Genomic DNA, 15,872 nt, shown 5'->3' with positions numbered 1-15,872 from the left:
ACGACGTCTAGCGTACGCAGAACGGATATTGATGGAGGACGATTATGCTTGGCATCACGCTACCGCGGTCTGTCCCCAACGCGACTTGTACTCCGTACTCCATACAGATACGTCTTTGAAATATCCCACAACTTGGAAAAGGCGGCTAAGCTGGGTGTCCACAGGACGATGGAGTCAGTCATTTTTGCCTAAGGCTGCGGGGTTAGTTGGCGGAGATTGAAACATTTGCCGGACATTAAGATTGACTCGCTTTCCCGCCATCCAACCCCACCAACGCTGGGAGTCTTCGTCTGGCACATCGCCACCACCAGGCCAAGTCTTCAGCCAGTCTGGACAGGTCGATGGTATGATTTTGGGGACAGCATGCCATGCGAATCTAGAAGCGCTGGTCATGTAGACCGCATCGCCAGACCGGAGCCTGATTACGGCACAGGAGTCCCCGTTCCCGTGCCCCACCAAGAATAACGCATGACATCCGAGACTGATGCTAATCAGGCCAGTGTCGCACTCTTCACTTACATCTCTATGCGGGTTAAGAGTGTCGCCAGGAGAATAAAGATTTACAATGGCAGCTTCCGCAGTCGTTTCCGGGAATATACTGTGAAGAAGAGTACCTATGTCCGAAGGGAAGGCCGGAGGAGGGCCTGGGGGATACTCCTTGGTCGTCCAGTTGTACTGGCCACCAAGCGTTATCCAGCGGAGTTTACTGTTGAGGGCAGCTTGTATCGATAGCGGACGGTGTACCGTGGCATCCTTGGGGCTAAAAGTCCGGGTGGGATTGTCTCGAAAGAATGACGAGTTTGTAGACCAGCACGCCTCCTGCTGTGTACCTTTGAGTGCCGATGCTCCGTTCGCATCGCTTGACGCAGACGGGTAGGACACGTCGTAATGTAGATGTAGGTTGGTTTGGTGCCTTTCGTCTGATAGATCGCGGTGAAGCAAGCGGGAAAGGAGTTCGGTCTGGACGGCGGGCGGGAGCAGCGATGGGAGGATCCGGAGACCTTGGAGAAGTCAGGAACGCAGCAGCATTGTCTCGGTCAGCGGGTTGCTACCTACCGGGAACTTGTCGTATTCCATAAACGCAAGCACCGTCTCTTCCATCACGTAGGTCTTTCCTCCAGGAATTGCTGCCCATGAACTCGTCAAACGCTAGTTCAAGGGAAGACGGAGGGATGCATTCCTTGAGGACGATTCCATCAGGTAAGCGATCCTTGTTCAGGCCTTGAAAATCGAGAATTTGCGGATGCGAATCGATCTGTAGGGCGCTCAAGCGCCGACATTCGCTGTACAGCTCTCGAACGGCCGCTGGAGCCCGTTCATATGGGCTGAGCTTTTCAGCAGGAACCATGAGTAGTCTTTCAGGTACTTGGTTGAATGGGAAGTTGGTTGGTCCCATCCAACTTTTTCCGGCAATGTTTGAATGAAAGTCCTTGTTACGGGCCCTGAAAGGTATCCTCGTGGAAAATCCCTGGATATTTTTGCGTTTTGGCCGCGACTCCCGAACCACAGATGGTGTGCTGGGCCTTTATTGGATAATAAACGCGTAGAAAGGTTTGGATAATGGGCCAACCAGGACAATATATGAGCCTTGAACAAAAAGAAATTTTGTTTGTTTGTGGAAATTTGTAAACTTGACCTCCCCCGGGAAACAAAACTTCCAAACAAGCAGCCTTGTCCCCCACCACCAACCAGAAACTTCCCGGCTGCTGCAAGATGGAGCGTTCAGCCTGACAGAATCTGACCTGGACAATGACATCTCGGCTCCCTTGTCGCCTGTCTGCTCCAGTGAAGTTGAGGATATACTAACACTTAGCCATTTCCCCAATCGTTTCCTCTTCCTTCCAGGCCTGTTGCCTGCTTACAATATCGCGCGTCTACACGAGACTGTTGACCCGTTACGAGACAATCCCCCGCTGCCAACGACGAGGCTTGTGCCCAAAGTTATAGCGCAACGACACTCATTGCTCCTCCATTACTATTTGTTTACGAACATTGCAGTGTATAGAATTATCGCATCATGGAAAACTATCAGAAGATCGAGAAGATCGGAGAGGGTATGTCTTGATGTTCACAGCTGACATGTCGCGTCTCATACACAAACAATACGTGCGAGGACCTGAAGCTGAGAGTGTATCTTTGCAGGCACGTATGGCGTCGTTTACAAAGCTCGGGACCTAAGCAACCAGGGTCGCATCGTGGCTCTGAAAAAAATCCGCCTTGAGGCGGAAGATGAGGGAGTACCGAGCACGGCCATTCGCGAGATCTCCCTGCTGAAGGAAATGCACGACCCGAATATCGTTCGCCTGCTTAACATCGTCCACGCTGATGGGCATAAACTATACCTCGTCTTCGAGTTCCTTGACTTGGACCTGAAGAAGTACATGGAAGCACTTCCTGTTAGCGAGGGTGGTCGAGGGAAGGCATTGCCAGATGGGTCTTTAAATATGAGCCGATTGGGACTTGGAGAAGCCATGGTCAAGAAATTCATGGCTCAGCTGGTCGAGGGCGTCCGTTACTGTCACAGTCATCGGGTCCTGCACCGTGACCTGAAACCTCAAAACTTGCTGATTGATCGCGACGGCAACCTTAAGCTGGCAGATTTCGGCCTAGCAAGGGCTTTTGGCGTCCCGCTCAGAACGTATACTCATGAGGTTAGAGAGGCTCCGTGCCCGTCCAAATGCCTACGTGCTAATCCCTATATCAGGTTGTTACTCTCTGGTATCGAGCCCCAGAAATCCTCCTGGGCGGACGGCACTACTCTACCGGGGTGGATATGTGGTCTGTTGGTGCCATCTTCGCAGAGATGTGCACCCGTAAACCACTGTTCCCCGGGGATTCTGAGATTGACGAAATATTCAAAATTTTCAGGTAAGTTTTACTGTAGTACATTCTGAGGGACATGCATTGACGTGATCATCATAGAATACGTGGTACTCCCGATGAGAGAAGTTGGCCCGGCGTGACTTCGTTCCCGGACTTCAAAAGCTCCTTTCCCAAATGGAGACGGGAAGACATCCGAAAGATTGTTACCGGCCTAGAAGAAAGCGGGCTCTTGCTGTTGGACGCGATGCTCGAATATGATCCTGCACGTCGCATCTCTGCGAAACAAGCCTGCGTCCACCCATACTTCCGTTCCTGCAGCTCCACCTACTCTGGGCGAAGCAAAACAAATTATCAATGAATAATGAAAATCTTACAAAATATCTTTACGGTGTGACGGTTTCCTTTTTATTATCTCCTTCCCCTCCTCATGTGTCTTGTCATGTAATCCGGTCTCACTGGGGTATGGCAGAACGACCCCTTTCCCAATGCCAATTCATCCTCAAGGAAAAATTCGAGTTATATCCGTGGATGTTTCTTTCTTTTACCCTTCCGATTTTTGGTTCTACATATCTTTTCCCTCCTATTGACAAAGTACCACATGAGGTCGAGTCAGCTTTTTCTCTCTCTCTTTTTTTCTTTTTTTCTTTGTCTGCATGGCGTGAACGGTGGGATTCTGGAGTCGTTTGCGCAAAGGGAAGTTGGGCAATAGGATGAATAGAAAACACCCGAGCTTCTCTCAATCCAATGATAAATATTCTAAGACGGAGTGTTTGCAGCTGGCCGTGTGCGTGGCCGTTGATTTTTGAATCCAGCCTCGGCTCGCAAGCATCTTTCAATGCGGCGAGGCCACACGGATTGCAGCTTATTTGGACGTAAGACTGACCGTTTGCAAGAAAAATTATTCAGATCCATCCTTCCCACATTCTGCTTCTGGGATAGATAGAAACCACTCTCCAGCTTGCTCCTCGACAGAGACGGACGTCTCATGCGCCGTATTTTGGTGTTGTACGTCATGTCCGTCACCACCAATAAAGTTGTCTGCATTTTGGGTATCGCCCATAAATTTCCCAGTTGACGAGGTGCTACTGTATGGCACCCGAACTAGCGTGACTCTATTCTCTCCAAACCCTTTTTCTCGGCCCCAGAAACATGCGCTGTGCATGAGATGGACCATTTCAGCACCCTGCGCTGCGAGGATGGTCTCTTCTTCCAGTTTGCTTAGGTCTGGGAGGGAGCCTCGGGGTGAGGAATGTCGACCTCGGCGACTTGAAGCAGACTGAGGTTTATCCTCCGGATAAGAATCAACTTGCTCATCCGGCGATAAAGTTGTAGTTTCAAGTTGTGAACTCAGTGCGTCGACAGCATCGGTGAGAGTAGGTTGCCGCTCGGTCTGTGCCTCCTTTGAATATAAGTTTGAATGAATGAAAACCCTCACATTTGGAAGAACTACGGTGTTCAATGCAGCCTCCTTATATCCGGTATTCGGAGAAGGGTGACTTCCATAGTCTAATCCGACCGGTGGCCACCGTGTAAGAGTCTTCCTGCGACGCACGATATGTTTCGCAGAATCAGGAACATCCTCTTCGGCCTCCGCCTCTTCTTTCTCTAGCATGGAGGCTGTCAGAGTCCACAAATCTCGTTCTTTGGGAGGTTTGAGTAAAGGAACGGGGTAGTTCGGGCCGGTAAAAACAGCAGGGAACTTGGTAGGACAGTATTTCCCAGCTGTTCGGAGAAACAACGCAGGCGAGGCGAAAGGATCGAAATAATTCTGGGGAGCATGGAAAAGAACATTCCGCGCCTTCAGAAGGGGTACTAAATCAGCGGGCAGCGGCTTCTGTGGCTTCCTCTTCCGACCCCGTTTCTTGTGATCATGAAGGCCCCTCTCATGCACAGTCGAACTCGCGTGTTTCGGCAAGGTATCTTTTTCATCCGATTCGACTATACAGTGGTCATCCAGTCCAACCCAATCGCATACAGGGTCTTGTGCGGCTACTGCAGCTATAGACTGCGGTTCAGTAAGTGCTAGCATCAAGGCCAGCGAGCCACCAATATGCTTTCCAAACACATTTATCCGAGGGGGATTGATATTTTGGAATACCCAATCAAACCCCGCAAGTGTATCGTGTATCGGGGCTGGAAATCTGAAAGTTGACTTTCCATCACCGCCCAGTTTCTGACCTAGCCGATAGTTAACTGTCACGGTTGTGGACAAACTTGCAGAGGCCAACAGCTCGGCGGAATCCACAGCATTCTGATCGCCGGTGAAACTGTCTTGAAAACCGTTGTTTAATGGAAATTGAGTGAATACTGGGCCAGGCGGCAGGTAGAGAATGACTTCTGAACCTCTGGTCGATGGAGAAGGAAGGGGTTCTAGGATCCTAGAGCAAAGGAGTAAACAGGGATTAGCAACGAGAAAAACGCGCAGGAGCTCGGAATCGTATTTTATCTGCATTGGCCACAAACCTCAAAGTAATGCTTCCACTGTTCCCGACGCGTACATGCTCAATGTGCTCGCGCAAACGCGGACGAGCGATATACGACGCCCGCCGCAGAGTGTATTTATAGAGGGGCACATGCCGTGCTGTGCGACAACACCATGTGCAACGCGATAAGAAGAGATTGGATGAAGCTAAAAGGCGCATAGCACCATCATGAACTGTGCGGTGTTGGAGTTGAGCTGCTCGTCTTTGGATGCGGACACGGCGTGTTTGGTTGAAGCTTGAGCTTGCCAATTTCTAGTTAAACTAAACCAACCTAGGAATAGCTAACTAGTTACTCCGTACTCCGTAGAGAGTTTGTGATCGATGAAAACAGAGGCGCAAGGCGAAGCTGGTCTCCAAAACTCGAAGAGCTGTGGGTATCAGGTACGGAGTACGGAGTACACGTCTAATAACTAATATCTCATTTTACTTTTTCTGCCATTCCAGCATATAAAAGTTACAGCTATTGACATGCAACTCGAGTAGCTAAATAAAAATATGCAATATCGGGTATCAAAGTAGCGTAAAGAATATGATGCAAACCAACAAACAACACCGTAACAACCCAAAATTTCCCAGAATCCAAAATCGCCTGCCATCTACCAAGTTCCCAACCCCAGAAACAGCTGGAAAATAAAAGAAGCGCAATGACGTCCGAAAGGCCATGAGAGGCGTTGGTACCCGGTACTTTCTAGAACATAGAACTCCTCTTCTTGGACAACCCGTTTCCGGAATCCCTACTGTCTCCCAGTCGAAACCCGAAAATGCTTCTCCTTTCCTTTAGCTGGGGCTGTGGTGGCCTTAGTCCTCCCGCCGTGGATGCAGGCGGACGAGGTGCGAGAAACTGAGGCGTCGGCTGTGTCGTTTGTGGCCTGGCGGGTGTAGCGAACCAGGACGGAGCAGGCGTAGAAGCCGAGGAGTGATTCCGATAATGTGCATTGTTGAATTGTGGCGGTCCCGGTGGCAGGGGAGCTGGCGGCCGTGAAGCACTTGGTGGCCCAGAGACTTGCTTCCGCAGCTTCTTGTCCTCCTTGCCGTATATTTTCTTTAAGCGCTCTGTTTCTTCCTTCACCTGGGCCTCTCTCCGCCTCCTTTCTCGTTCTTCAGCCTCAAGAAGTTTCCTTGTTTGTTTTTCTGCTTCTTTTTCCTTTCGTCGACGTTCTCGTGCTTCGGCTTCGGCTTGTTGTTTTAAACGGCTCGTTTCGGCGTCAATCTCCCACTGTGTGCGCGGGTCGGCAGGCGGTGGACGTGCTTCGCGTACTGGTAATGTCGTTTGCCGTGGAGGGTTGGAATGAGGACCTTGTTGGTTCGGCTGAGGTCCTCCACTCTGACCTTTTATTTGGGGAGTGGTTCCGTTCACCGAAACTTTAGGCGGGGTTATTTTTGGCGCTGCTAGAGCGGTGGGGTTTGGGGGATCTGTGATATGAAAGCTGGTCTTAATATGGCCGAAATAGACATCACGGATGACTACTGCACCCAAGAGCAAAACGACCTCCAGGCCCTTATGATCTTCCATTTCTACACGGTAAAGATTTGGCTCGTATAAGGTGACTTCTTTGAGTCCTTTGAAGATGGAAACGGTAATATCCGGCTCCTTGCTTCGCTTTCTAGCATCATCAAAGTCCACCGTCTTTCCGGAAAGATAGCATGTGAGGTCCTTGGAGAATTTCCCATCCTTTTGCCAGTTAAACCGAAGTTTAGGTGTTATATCCGAAGCCGCCGGGTCACTCATAGTGCGGTCCAAGGAAGAGCCCGACGGCAGGCGAAATGTCTGCTGGGGCATTTCAAACTGCCACGATGCAGGCGAGTTCCAAGATTTCGGCTTATAACGCACGAGCACCTGCTGATCCGGGTTATACAGTTGAATAATAAACTCATTTGGAAGTATAGGCTCGGGAGGCGGAGGGACTCCGTTATTCTGTCGGATGGCTTCCTGCGATAGCGAAGGCTGCGTCCATTTTGGAATCAAAAGCACTTCCCCGTAGAGGATGTCCGGGCAAAACGAGTCGTAGAGAGCTACAGCATACCGGTTTTTGGAGGCCGGAAGGTCGGGGTCGAGATGGCGAACGGAGTAGGCGGGGGATGGTTCTTCACCACCCTGGCAAAAGTAATACGTGGATTGATGCTTTGGCCTCTCCGTGGAAGGCTTGATGTAGAAGGCTTTGTGGCAGGTCTGGTCAGCGAGTGAAGCCTCCCAGAAGGAAGGGAGAGACTTACTTGGAAGGTTTTCATCAAGCATCTTGAGCCTTGTCAGTAGATTCGGAGGCTCATGGATAGAGGGTAGAGTGTTAGTAGTTCAACTTCTTCGTAGATTTGCGGGATTGGAAGGGACTTCGAGGTCAGTCAAAAGGAGACCCAAGTCCAACCTGAAGGCCGCTCTGTTTCAACAAGTGCTTACAAAGTGTGTTGCTTTCAAATTGAATTTTGAGAGTTTCCAAGGCTCATATGCCAGTGACCATCAGGATTCTGGATGCTTTGGCGTTCCCTTGATGTGGTACATATAGTAACTCGTTAAATGTCACGCCCACCAGTCAAGGCATACCAGAGGTGTGATGAAGTGAGAGCGCTTCTTCCGCTTCTCGGGGCGTCGTCACCCGACTGACGTAACTTTGTTCTTCCGTGAGCGCGAAGGTTACGGCACCTTGGTCCGTGCACACTTGCATTGCAGTTAACTAGCGGTTAGATGCCATTTTTAACAGCCATCGCCTTTTTTTTTTTTCCCGCTGGTTGGTTACACAATAACTGCACTCCGAAGCTTCTGCGTTGGTGACATCTAGCGGCGCCGTTTTCCCCATACCGCTGCAGGTACTCCGTACGGAGCTCCGTACCTCGCCCCGGAACGATTAGCGAGCGACACTGCCCCATGCAAGCCAAGTATGAAGACGAGGAAAAGAAGACCGGAGTACCAGGCATCACCATTTTTCATTCCTTCTTTTTCGCACCCAGCAGGCCAAGCCTCATGATTTTCTCCACGGAGGACACTTGAAACCGTGAGAAATCATGTTAGCATGCGAGGTGTTACAAGCCCCGGAACATGCATCTCCATGCTCCGTAATTCCTCGACGCGCAAAGCCCGACAACGTCGCCTCGACACGCCCAAGAGAAAATGATCGTTGCAGAGCGGATCCAGAAGATTTTACAACTTCATGCTTTCGGTACCACAGACTACCTACATGTGGTGAAAGCCTGAAACTACCCTGGACAGTGCACAATGACAGGAAACATAGATCCCCAGTAGAAATAGATCTTTCCTTGGAAAAACGAAGTAGTCAGATTCTGCCTTGGAGCCGTCGAAGGTTCTCAGCTCTAATAATCCTAAGGGCTGCCCCAGTTGATTGATTTAACCCCCAAACCTCGCCTCATCCCTGGGGCTTTGGCCCGTTACTTCCCCCCCCTTCTTGACGGGAAAGCCTCGCTACATTACGAGCCGTCGTTCATTGAATGCTTGTTTTAACTTTTCACTGAGAATAAAAGTCCACGGTGTTTGAACCCGAAGGACTGTACTCCGCAGTATTCCCGTACAAACCGATGGACTTGTGGAATAAGCCAACTCCTACCATTGTTGGGAATGTCCGCAGGCGGTCTCACATATATATGATTTAACCTGGCCAGAGTTTGCCAAACCCTTTCTTTACACAAAAAGGTCATTATGAGCTTCGATCGAAGTCCAGTGAAGGTGTCCAATGGAGAAACATTATTGTTTTGATTGCTTATCCCTATAGCGCATCATTGAGGGAAGAGGATCATAGCTACAGATTTGTGCTGCATGGCGCCAATATCCATCAATCCATAGATGTGACATGTGAGGAAGTTAAACATGTCTTAAAAGTATCTGCAAACCAGACAGGGAGAAAGAAAAAAAACTGTAAAACCCTCCTCAAATGGCCATCGGACTTCCCAGTCACAGTACACAAGAGCACCAATAGGGCTAATGTAAAGCGATCACTGGAGAAGATGATCCTGTCATGAAACATCAGCATCACTCGTGACAAATGGTTAACCGAGACCAGACTTAAACTCACCCTGAAGTGTTTCTGGTGGTTGGCCCTCTTTGAAACAGCCCATTGGAACGCGCGCTCAGACCTTTGTTCTCGTTTCCGATCTCTCACTTCCGCAGCCCGGACTTCTTGCTTTTGACTTGCAGTAGCTCCAAGCATTCCAATACCTCCATTTGCCCTCGAGATCAATGCCCGATTTTTGTTCTGGGAGGCGGCCTCCGTCTCCCCCTCTTGGGTCTCACCCGAAGGTGCTGCCTCTATGGCCTGTTGCCGCGAGAAGCGCCCTTCTGGGGTTGGGTAATTACGAAGGTTTTGCCTGTAGTATTTGGCAAGGGCACGGTGGCCAGCGGTCCGGCCGGAAGGCAGATGCAGCTCATAATCAGAGTAAAAAACCGCGCGAGTGTGTTCGTGTGCATGTGAATGGAATCCATCTAGATTGCGATGAGAACGCGGCTCATGGGAGTGATGTTTATGTTTCGAAAGCTTCGAGTACTGATGTGAGTAGTCATCGATCGGTACAGCGCCCAACTCGGCAGAGTCAAGAGATGAGGCAGAGGTATCGGTTTCCCAACCATCATCTTCCTCAGCACTTCCATCGACTGCGCCATCCCGACGCCTATCTGAATATTCTTCTTCATCGTCCGAATATGTGCTTGTGAAGTCGTAGAACTGGCCGATCTCAATCATCTCTTCCTCGGATTCAAATGCAATCATGCAATGACCCTTGTCTCTCATATGTGTCTGAATGCCAGGTGTCGTCGTCTTCAATTTATGGCAGTACAAGCACTCGTTGTTTTGCATAACCTTGGCTTGAAGGTATTTGATCAGGCCCTCTAAATCAACTAAGTAGTCTTGCTCAGGAATAAACATTCCATGCGATTTATGCATATGGGAAACGTTTTCGTTGATGTCGGAGGAATCATAATTGCAGAAAAGGCATCGAGAGACAGTCACTGCATCGATTTCCATCTTAGTGGAAACGGACGGTCGGCGGGAATCGCTGGATCGAGATTGGCTGGGCCGGTGTGGCCGTCCCGCTACAGGATCTTTGGCATCTATGGAAGTGTCTTTCATTCCGTCGACAATAGCCGAGAACTCTTCTTCGACAATAGTTTCTGGAGAGACCACGTTCGGAGGCACATTTATAGGCTCTCCCATCGAGAATGCACCACTAACCACGGACGCCGAGTCGTCCAGATGGCCTCCGTTTTTCCTCAGCAGCGCTTCCTTCAACCTATGCTTTTGACTTCCCATATGATTTATAAAGGCATTCTCGCTATAGTATGTCTTCTGGCACGCAGTGCAGGTCTTCTCAAACGTCGCTCTAGCCGCCGCCGCTGAATTAGAAGCCTGGACGCTGAGAACCTTTTCCGCAAAGGTCTCTGAGGACAAGGGAGGGAGAGATGCTACTCGACGCTTCAGGTTGTATCGGCTGCAGAGCACGGGGTCAGCCTCATGGAACAGAGCGACAGAAAAATCTAGCGCTACTTACTGCCAGTCGCTCCGCATATGCGTTCTCTGGGCATCGCTGCTCCGAAACGCTACCTGGCAGTTGTTGCATGTAAACGGATGGGTGGTGGGAGCGCCCAGGTTGTCTGCGGTCGAGGAAGGCATCTTGGCGCAATAAGGAGTACTGCGAATGTATCTGTGCCAAGGTATGTGCAGAGAAGGAGAAATCCCAGCTCACACGCTGTCGCAGATTTGGGGGGAGGGAAAGTATTGCCCTCTTGTACTGTACGGCGGGCGGGTTGGTTGGTCGGGTTGACTTATCAGTTTATCAGCAAGAAGTTTGGAATTTGCGGGCAAAAAAATGACGTTTCTGTGGTGCTGCCTTACAATACAATACTTACACAGCCCTAGTTTCCTGTCAGTCAGTTATGTAATATCCCGCCCCCGTGACTGCCAGTCGGATGACGATGATGCGGCGAGCTGGCGTGAGACCTGGCACGGTTGATGGACTGCAATGGCCGTCTGCTTTCTTCCACCGAGACTCAAACTATGATTTCCATTGAGCCGTCATGACGAGGCTGCATGGGGTTGTCAGCGGCCTTTCTGACTCTGGACATAGGTCGATCGGAGACGACAGAGCTGCTCTCCGCTTCTCGAAGCTTCCTCCCGGGACTCCAGAAGTCATTCTCAAGAACACGGTCATCGTCAACGACCCCGCGAGAATATTATCCCGGAATAAGGATGAGCGCCAGCGAAATTTCAATCTTCTTGTGAGGAGGTACAGGGGGTTGATCTTCACCACTCTTGGGTTGCGCGAGCTGACGGATGTTTTGCTCTCTAGATACAAGACACAGCTTCTTCACGGGTGCAAGGAACCAAACTGTACAACTCCTACCTGTCTGAGCTATAGAAGAAGAAGAGCCGCAGACAGGCCGTTCCGGAATTTCAATGATCTGAGTGCTCGAACGCTTGCGTGCTATTTAGCTAGCCAAGATGATCCGGAAGGGGGACTCTGTGGGAATGCGCCTGCAAGAAGCCTCGAATCCTTCGCACAGGAAGACACAACATGGGCAACAGAGCGGTGGCCGCCACTTGCCTGGGAAGCTCGGACTCATTCGCCTCATCCTCGCAGACCACAGCCCCTGAAGGTCGTGGAATCTATTTCGTCTCAACTGAAGAAGCCTGACAGCCAGGATCCAATACCAGACAAGCCCAAGGTTTCGAATCCACCCGAGCACATCAAGAGTCCCATCCCGCAGGACCGCCCAGGTGTCATACCGCAACCCAAGACCCCGAAAGATCCCAGGTCTATCACCCAGAATCTGTTCGACACACTCGCGCTTCGCATGATAGAGTGGCTACCATTAAAAAGGGCTTCCAACACCCTTGATTCCGATTCCCTGGCGGGTGAAGGCGATGGCTCTGGCCATAAACCGGTCCACGCTGATCCATCTGCCTCCCCGGTAACAAGGCAAACGTCAACCAAGGCCCAGAAACCACCCATAACAAGGGAACGGATACAGGCTGAGAACCCCAGCGTTTTGTCCTCACAACCGCCTATACCTCCAACGCTTGAAGTTAAAGTTCCAGGGCAACCGGTACACCGCCTCTCGTTTGGCGAACTTGACCGTTGGAAACATTCCCTGAGATCTCTGCCGGATGACATCGCGAAGACCGAGCGGAAATCTACTCCGAAGCTTGCAACGACCAATACACCAACAGCCACTTCGCGATCCTTCCCATCACCACCGCCTCGGAAGCATCGTTCTCAGAAATACAAACAGACCGAATATCAGACTGATAGCCAACGGGACACGAAAACAAGATACCGACAGCCGGCTCTCGATAAAGCTGAAATTTTACCGGATCCCCTCCAATCGGGTTCAGCTGACCCGCGTTCGCCACCAGGGCTGCTTTCTCCCCCCTCTCCACCTCTGAATGTAGACGCGCATCATCAAGCCCAGTTGGGCTCGGACATGGAACCACAGATCGAAAGCCTTTCAATGCTATCAAAAGATATAGTTGATAGCTTGGGGAAACTGATGTTCGAGACCAAAGAGGAAAAGGAAAACTGGAAAAACGAAATGATGCATCTGGAATCGCGCGGGTGCATTGAACCTAGGAATTTGCATTTTGCTACCCCCCGTCAACGGCAGATTTTCCCCTTTATCACCCAAAGTTTGTTTTTCGTTCTTAGCAGCCCAGAACTACTACGGCGTTCTTTCAGAATTACCCCTGAGACGTCTCGGAGCGACAACAGTACCAGTGCAGATTTAGATATAGACACACAGAATCTAGAGGGCGTTTTCCGAAAACTCTACAGCATTTGTCCCTGGGAGGCCACATTGCATAGCTTATGGATGTGCCTGGAGGGACTTTTCGTTCCTCCAAAAGAATTTTCAACATCTAAAACCCATCGCCGATTTATTTGGCGCTCTACTGCAAATAATGTTTCCCTGCGGAGTGGCGAGACTTCCCGCGATAGCCCATCTGCATCTCAAAGTCATATCTCGGACTGTGATGCCGCGCACATAGCTATTGTTACTCTTTTTGCGTTGGCAAGCTCCATCCCTCCTTTGGACGCCCAAGCATGGCAAGTAATCCGTCGAGTACGCTCTACTGGAACAGTTCTACCTGACTTTGAGATGCGAAAGGTTTCGGAAGCGACTGCCGGCCTCCTGGCCGAGGCCACGGATAAATTTGAGCATGACCTAGCTCTACGGCTGATGAATCGCCTGGTTCGTGCAATATCTGCTCGCCTTGCATTTCATGAGATTTCCAAACTCAAAGGCCCCCCGATTCAAAATGTAGGGAGCCTTGGGAATTGGAACCCGGTAGATCTCATCATAACATCCCTACAGCCATGTATTTCTGCCAAGCATGGATATTTAGATTCATCATGTGGTGTATACGAGGCTGAACGTCAAACAACTATTCCGATGGTTGCAGTTGAATGGCTCAAGGGCCTTCTGCTAAAAGAATGGGACGGGAAGCCCGAAATACTGAAATCCGGCGCTGCTGGCGGCGCTTTGATGCTATTGGCATCGATGTATCACCATAGAGCCCAGCTTGGTTTGGTGCCAGAGGATTTTTATACCGCTTACCTTGGGGACAACCTGGATCCCTTGCGGATGCCAATTGAGTGGATGGGTTTTGTCCCCAACAACCGCACAATGCACATTCTGTCGCATCAATTTATGTTTGAGCCCTCGGCTTTAGTCACGTATTTTCGCGCTCTCAATTTTTCGGCGATGGCCAAATATTACGAAACTGCAGTTGGTCACTCTCGACATGTAGCTCAAACCGCATTTAGTCATGCCCGGGCAATAGATGATGACATCGGCCTATTTGCGGGACTTAAGCGCTCAGTGACGTCTTTTCTCGTTTTAATCGTTCGGCGAGACAACGTACTGACGGACACTCTCAATCAGCTCTGGAGGCGCGAAAAGCAGGAGCTCATGCGGCCACTCAGAGTTCAAATGGGAATGGATGAGGGAGAAGAAGGTGCTGATCAAGGGGGTGTTCAACAAGAACTCTTTCGCGTGGTCATGGCCGAAATCCTCGACCCTGCGTATGGAATGTTTACCTTGAGTGACCGAGACCACATGTCTTGGTTCCAACCATGCTCTTTCGAGCCGCTCTATAAGTTTGAATTGGCTGGTTTATTGATGTCTCTTGCCATTTACAATGGTATTACTTTGCCCGTGAATTTTCCCGTCGCATTCTACATGAAGTTGCTTGATTTCGAAGTCAAGAAGCTTGATGATATAAGGAGTGGCTGGGAAGATTTGGCAAGAGGGCTCAGCGAGCTTCTTTCGTGGAGCGATGGTGATGTCGGCGACATTTTCTTAAGGACGTACGAATTTAGTTTTGATGCTTTTGGAAAAGTTGTGACTGTGGATATGACTGCTGTCGATCGAAGTGACGCATGGCCCCCTGCAGAACGAAACGTGACTTGGCGCAAAGAAAGGCTTAGATCGTTCGCCTCGTCCTCAGACAACGATGATGCCGACAACCTTGATTCGCTCGACAACGGCGAATCTATGTTGCAAGATACACCCAGCGATAGTCGTTCGAACCGCAGGGATGGACGTCTATCGGGAATTTTGAAAGGATCTTCGTCCAAACTACGCGAACGACGCGTTCCCTCTCCTCCCGAACATGAAGCACCACTTGTCACTAATGCCAACCGAGAACAGTTCGTCAACGATTACATATTTTGGCTGACTGATAAGTCGATTCGGCCTCAATATGAGGCGTTTGCTCGCGGGTTCTACACATGCCTAGACCGAACGGCCCTCTCTATTTTCACGCCTCAAGCGTTGAAGTCTGTGGTCGAAGGAATCCAAGAGATCGACATGGACGAGCTTGAGAAGCACACCCGATACGAGGGCTACAACCCCGAGGATCGAGTAATCAGAGATTTTTGGGACGTTGTCAAGACGTATCCCCAGGAGAAAAGAAGTCGACTGCTGGAGTTTGTCACGGCCAGTGACCGGGTGCCCGTTAAGGGGGTTTCTAGTCTCTTATTCATCATAATGAAGAACGGCGTCGGTGACGAGGTATGTGCTTCGATTGATCATATACTGGCCTTTTCCTCCGCTAACAATCATTTCCGCAGCGACTCCCGACAAGTGGTACGTGTTTTGGCAGACTTCTACTCCCTGAGTATTCTTCACGCCAGGCATTAGAAGAAAACTTCGACAGAGCTCTGGAATATTGCAAGGGGTTTGGCGCCATTTGATCAGGTTTGGGTGTTAATTGGTGGGCCCGAGCGCTTTGCGGTCCTTTTGCTTTACCTTGATTCCCCGTGCTCTTTATTTATTTGTTTATTTTCTAAAGCAGTTTCATTGACAAGCACGAACATCATGCAAATAGCTATAGAGGTGTGAGGGGTTATGGAGCATTGTGCTATATATTACAGAGCACTCGAGTAGATTGAATCAATTGATGTTCGCGTCTCAAACCGATTTGCCGCTCGTCCAGTTCGCCGATAAGATGAGTCAGCAGGTTTGCCCTTGGGTATGCCGTGGCTGGCCAATCAGAGCCGCTCTTCCCGCCCCGCGTTCCGTCGTGACCGCAGGGCGGAAGCTCATTTTTCGAGTTTTGACTCAAAAATGTG

The 15,872-nt window shown here is 50.2% G+C and overlaps 6 protein-coding genes across 6 annotated transcripts; 2 read left to right on the top strand and 4 right to left on the bottom strand.

Moving 5' to 3' along the window:
• Position 1: 1 nt before the first annotated feature.
• On the bottom strand, positions 2–1,396 carry D8B26_002007 (uncharacterized protein; the record flags this gene model as incomplete). The annotated part of the gene is made up of 2 exons (XM_003065951.2): positions 2–1,001; positions 1,057–1,396. The coding sequence occupies 2 exons, from the start codon at positions 1,394–1,396 to the stop codon at positions 175–177; spliced, it is 1,167 nt and encodes a 388-aa protein (XP_003065997.2). The 3' UTR covers positions 2–174.
• Positions 1,397–1,703: 307 nt separating this feature from the next.
• Positions 1,704–3,968, top strand: CDC28 (Cyclin-dependent kinase catalytic subunit). Its single transcript, XM_003065950.2, has 4 exons — positions 1,704–2,054; positions 2,143–2,651; positions 2,705–2,868; positions 2,923–3,968. The coding sequence occupies exons 1-4, from the start codon at positions 2,018–2,020 to the stop codon at positions 3,179–3,181; spliced, it is 969 nt and encodes a 322-aa protein (XP_003065996.1). The 5' UTR covers positions 1,704–2,017; the 3' UTR covers positions 3,182–3,968.
• On the bottom strand, positions 3,722–5,465 carry D8B26_002005 (uncharacterized protein; the record flags this gene model as incomplete). The annotated part of the gene is made up of 2 exons (XM_003065949.2): positions 3,722–5,201; positions 5,287–5,465. 2 exons carry the CDS (start codon positions 5,463–5,465, stop codon positions 3,722–3,724), a joined length of 1,659 nt encoding a protein of 552 aa, XP_003065995.2.
• A 311-nt stretch (positions 5,466–5,776) lies between these two features.
• Positions 5,777–7,542, bottom strand: D8B26_002004 (uncharacterized protein; the record flags this gene model as incomplete). The annotated part of the gene is made up of 2 exons (XM_066123704.1): positions 5,777–7,463; positions 7,521–7,542. The coding sequence occupies 2 exons, from the start codon at positions 7,540–7,542 to the stop codon at positions 5,995–5,997; spliced, it is 1,491 nt and encodes a 496-aa protein (XP_065979779.1). The 3' UTR covers positions 5,777–5,994.
• A 1,482-nt stretch (positions 7,543–9,024) lies between these two features.
• Positions 9,025–10,915, bottom strand: D8B26_002003 (uncharacterized protein; the record flags this gene model as incomplete). Its single annotated transcript, XM_003065947.2, has 3 exons — positions 9,025–9,263; positions 9,326–10,733; positions 10,794–10,915. 3 exons carry the CDS (start codon positions 10,913–10,915, stop codon positions 9,246–9,248), a joined length of 1,548 nt encoding a protein of 515 aa, XP_003065993.1. The 3' UTR covers positions 9,025–9,245.
• A 310-nt stretch (positions 10,916–11,225) lies between these two features.
• D8B26_002002 (uncharacterized protein) lies at positions 11,226–15,714 on the top strand. Its single transcript, XM_003065946.2, has 3 exons — positions 11,226–11,528; positions 11,592–15,312; positions 15,372–15,714. The coding sequence occupies exons 1-3, from the start codon at positions 11,320–11,322 to the stop codon at positions 15,492–15,494; spliced, it is 4,053 nt and encodes a 1,350-aa protein (XP_003065992.2). The 5' UTR covers positions 11,226–11,319; the 3' UTR covers positions 15,495–15,714.
• The last annotated feature ends 158 nt before the right edge of the window (positions 15,715–15,872 follow it).

Source organism: Coccidioides posadasii, chromosome 1, assembly GCF_018416015.2.
Source record: "Coccidioides posadasii str. Silveira chromosome 1, complete sequence".
In the NCBI taxonomy this organism is placed as follows: Eukaryota; Fungi; Ascomycota; class Eurotiomycetes; order Onygenales; family Onygenaceae; genus Coccidioides; species Coccidioides posadasii.
This window is presented reverse-complemented; position numbering and strand designations above follow the sequence as displayed.

Excerpts from the sequence above, each read along its gene's own strand:
- CDC28 (XM_003065950.2), top strand. The coding sequence starts at position 2,018 with ATGGAAAACTATCAGAAGATCGAGAAGATCGGAGAGG. Across the intron at positions 2,652-2,704 it reads TCAGAACGTATACTCATGAG|GTTGTTACTCTCTGGTATCG; the intron begins GTTAGAGAGGCT and ends TCCCTATATCAG. Across the intron at positions 2,869-2,922 it reads GAAATATTCAAAATTTTCAG|AATACGTGGTACTCCCGATG; the intron begins GTAAGTTTTACT and ends TGATCATCATAG.
- D8B26_002002 (XM_003065946.2), top strand. The coding sequence starts at position 11,320 with ATGACGAGGCTGCATGGGGTTGTCAGCGGCCTTTCTGACTCTGGACAT. Across the intron at positions 11,529-11,591 it reads TTCAATCTTCTTGTGAGGAG|ATACAAGACACAGCTTCTTC; the intron begins GTACAGGGGGTT and ends TTTGCTCTCTAG. Across the intron at positions 15,313-15,371 it reads AGAACGGCGTCGGTGACGAG|CGACTCCCGACAAGTGGTAC; the intron begins GTATGTGCTTCG and ends TCATTTCCGCAG.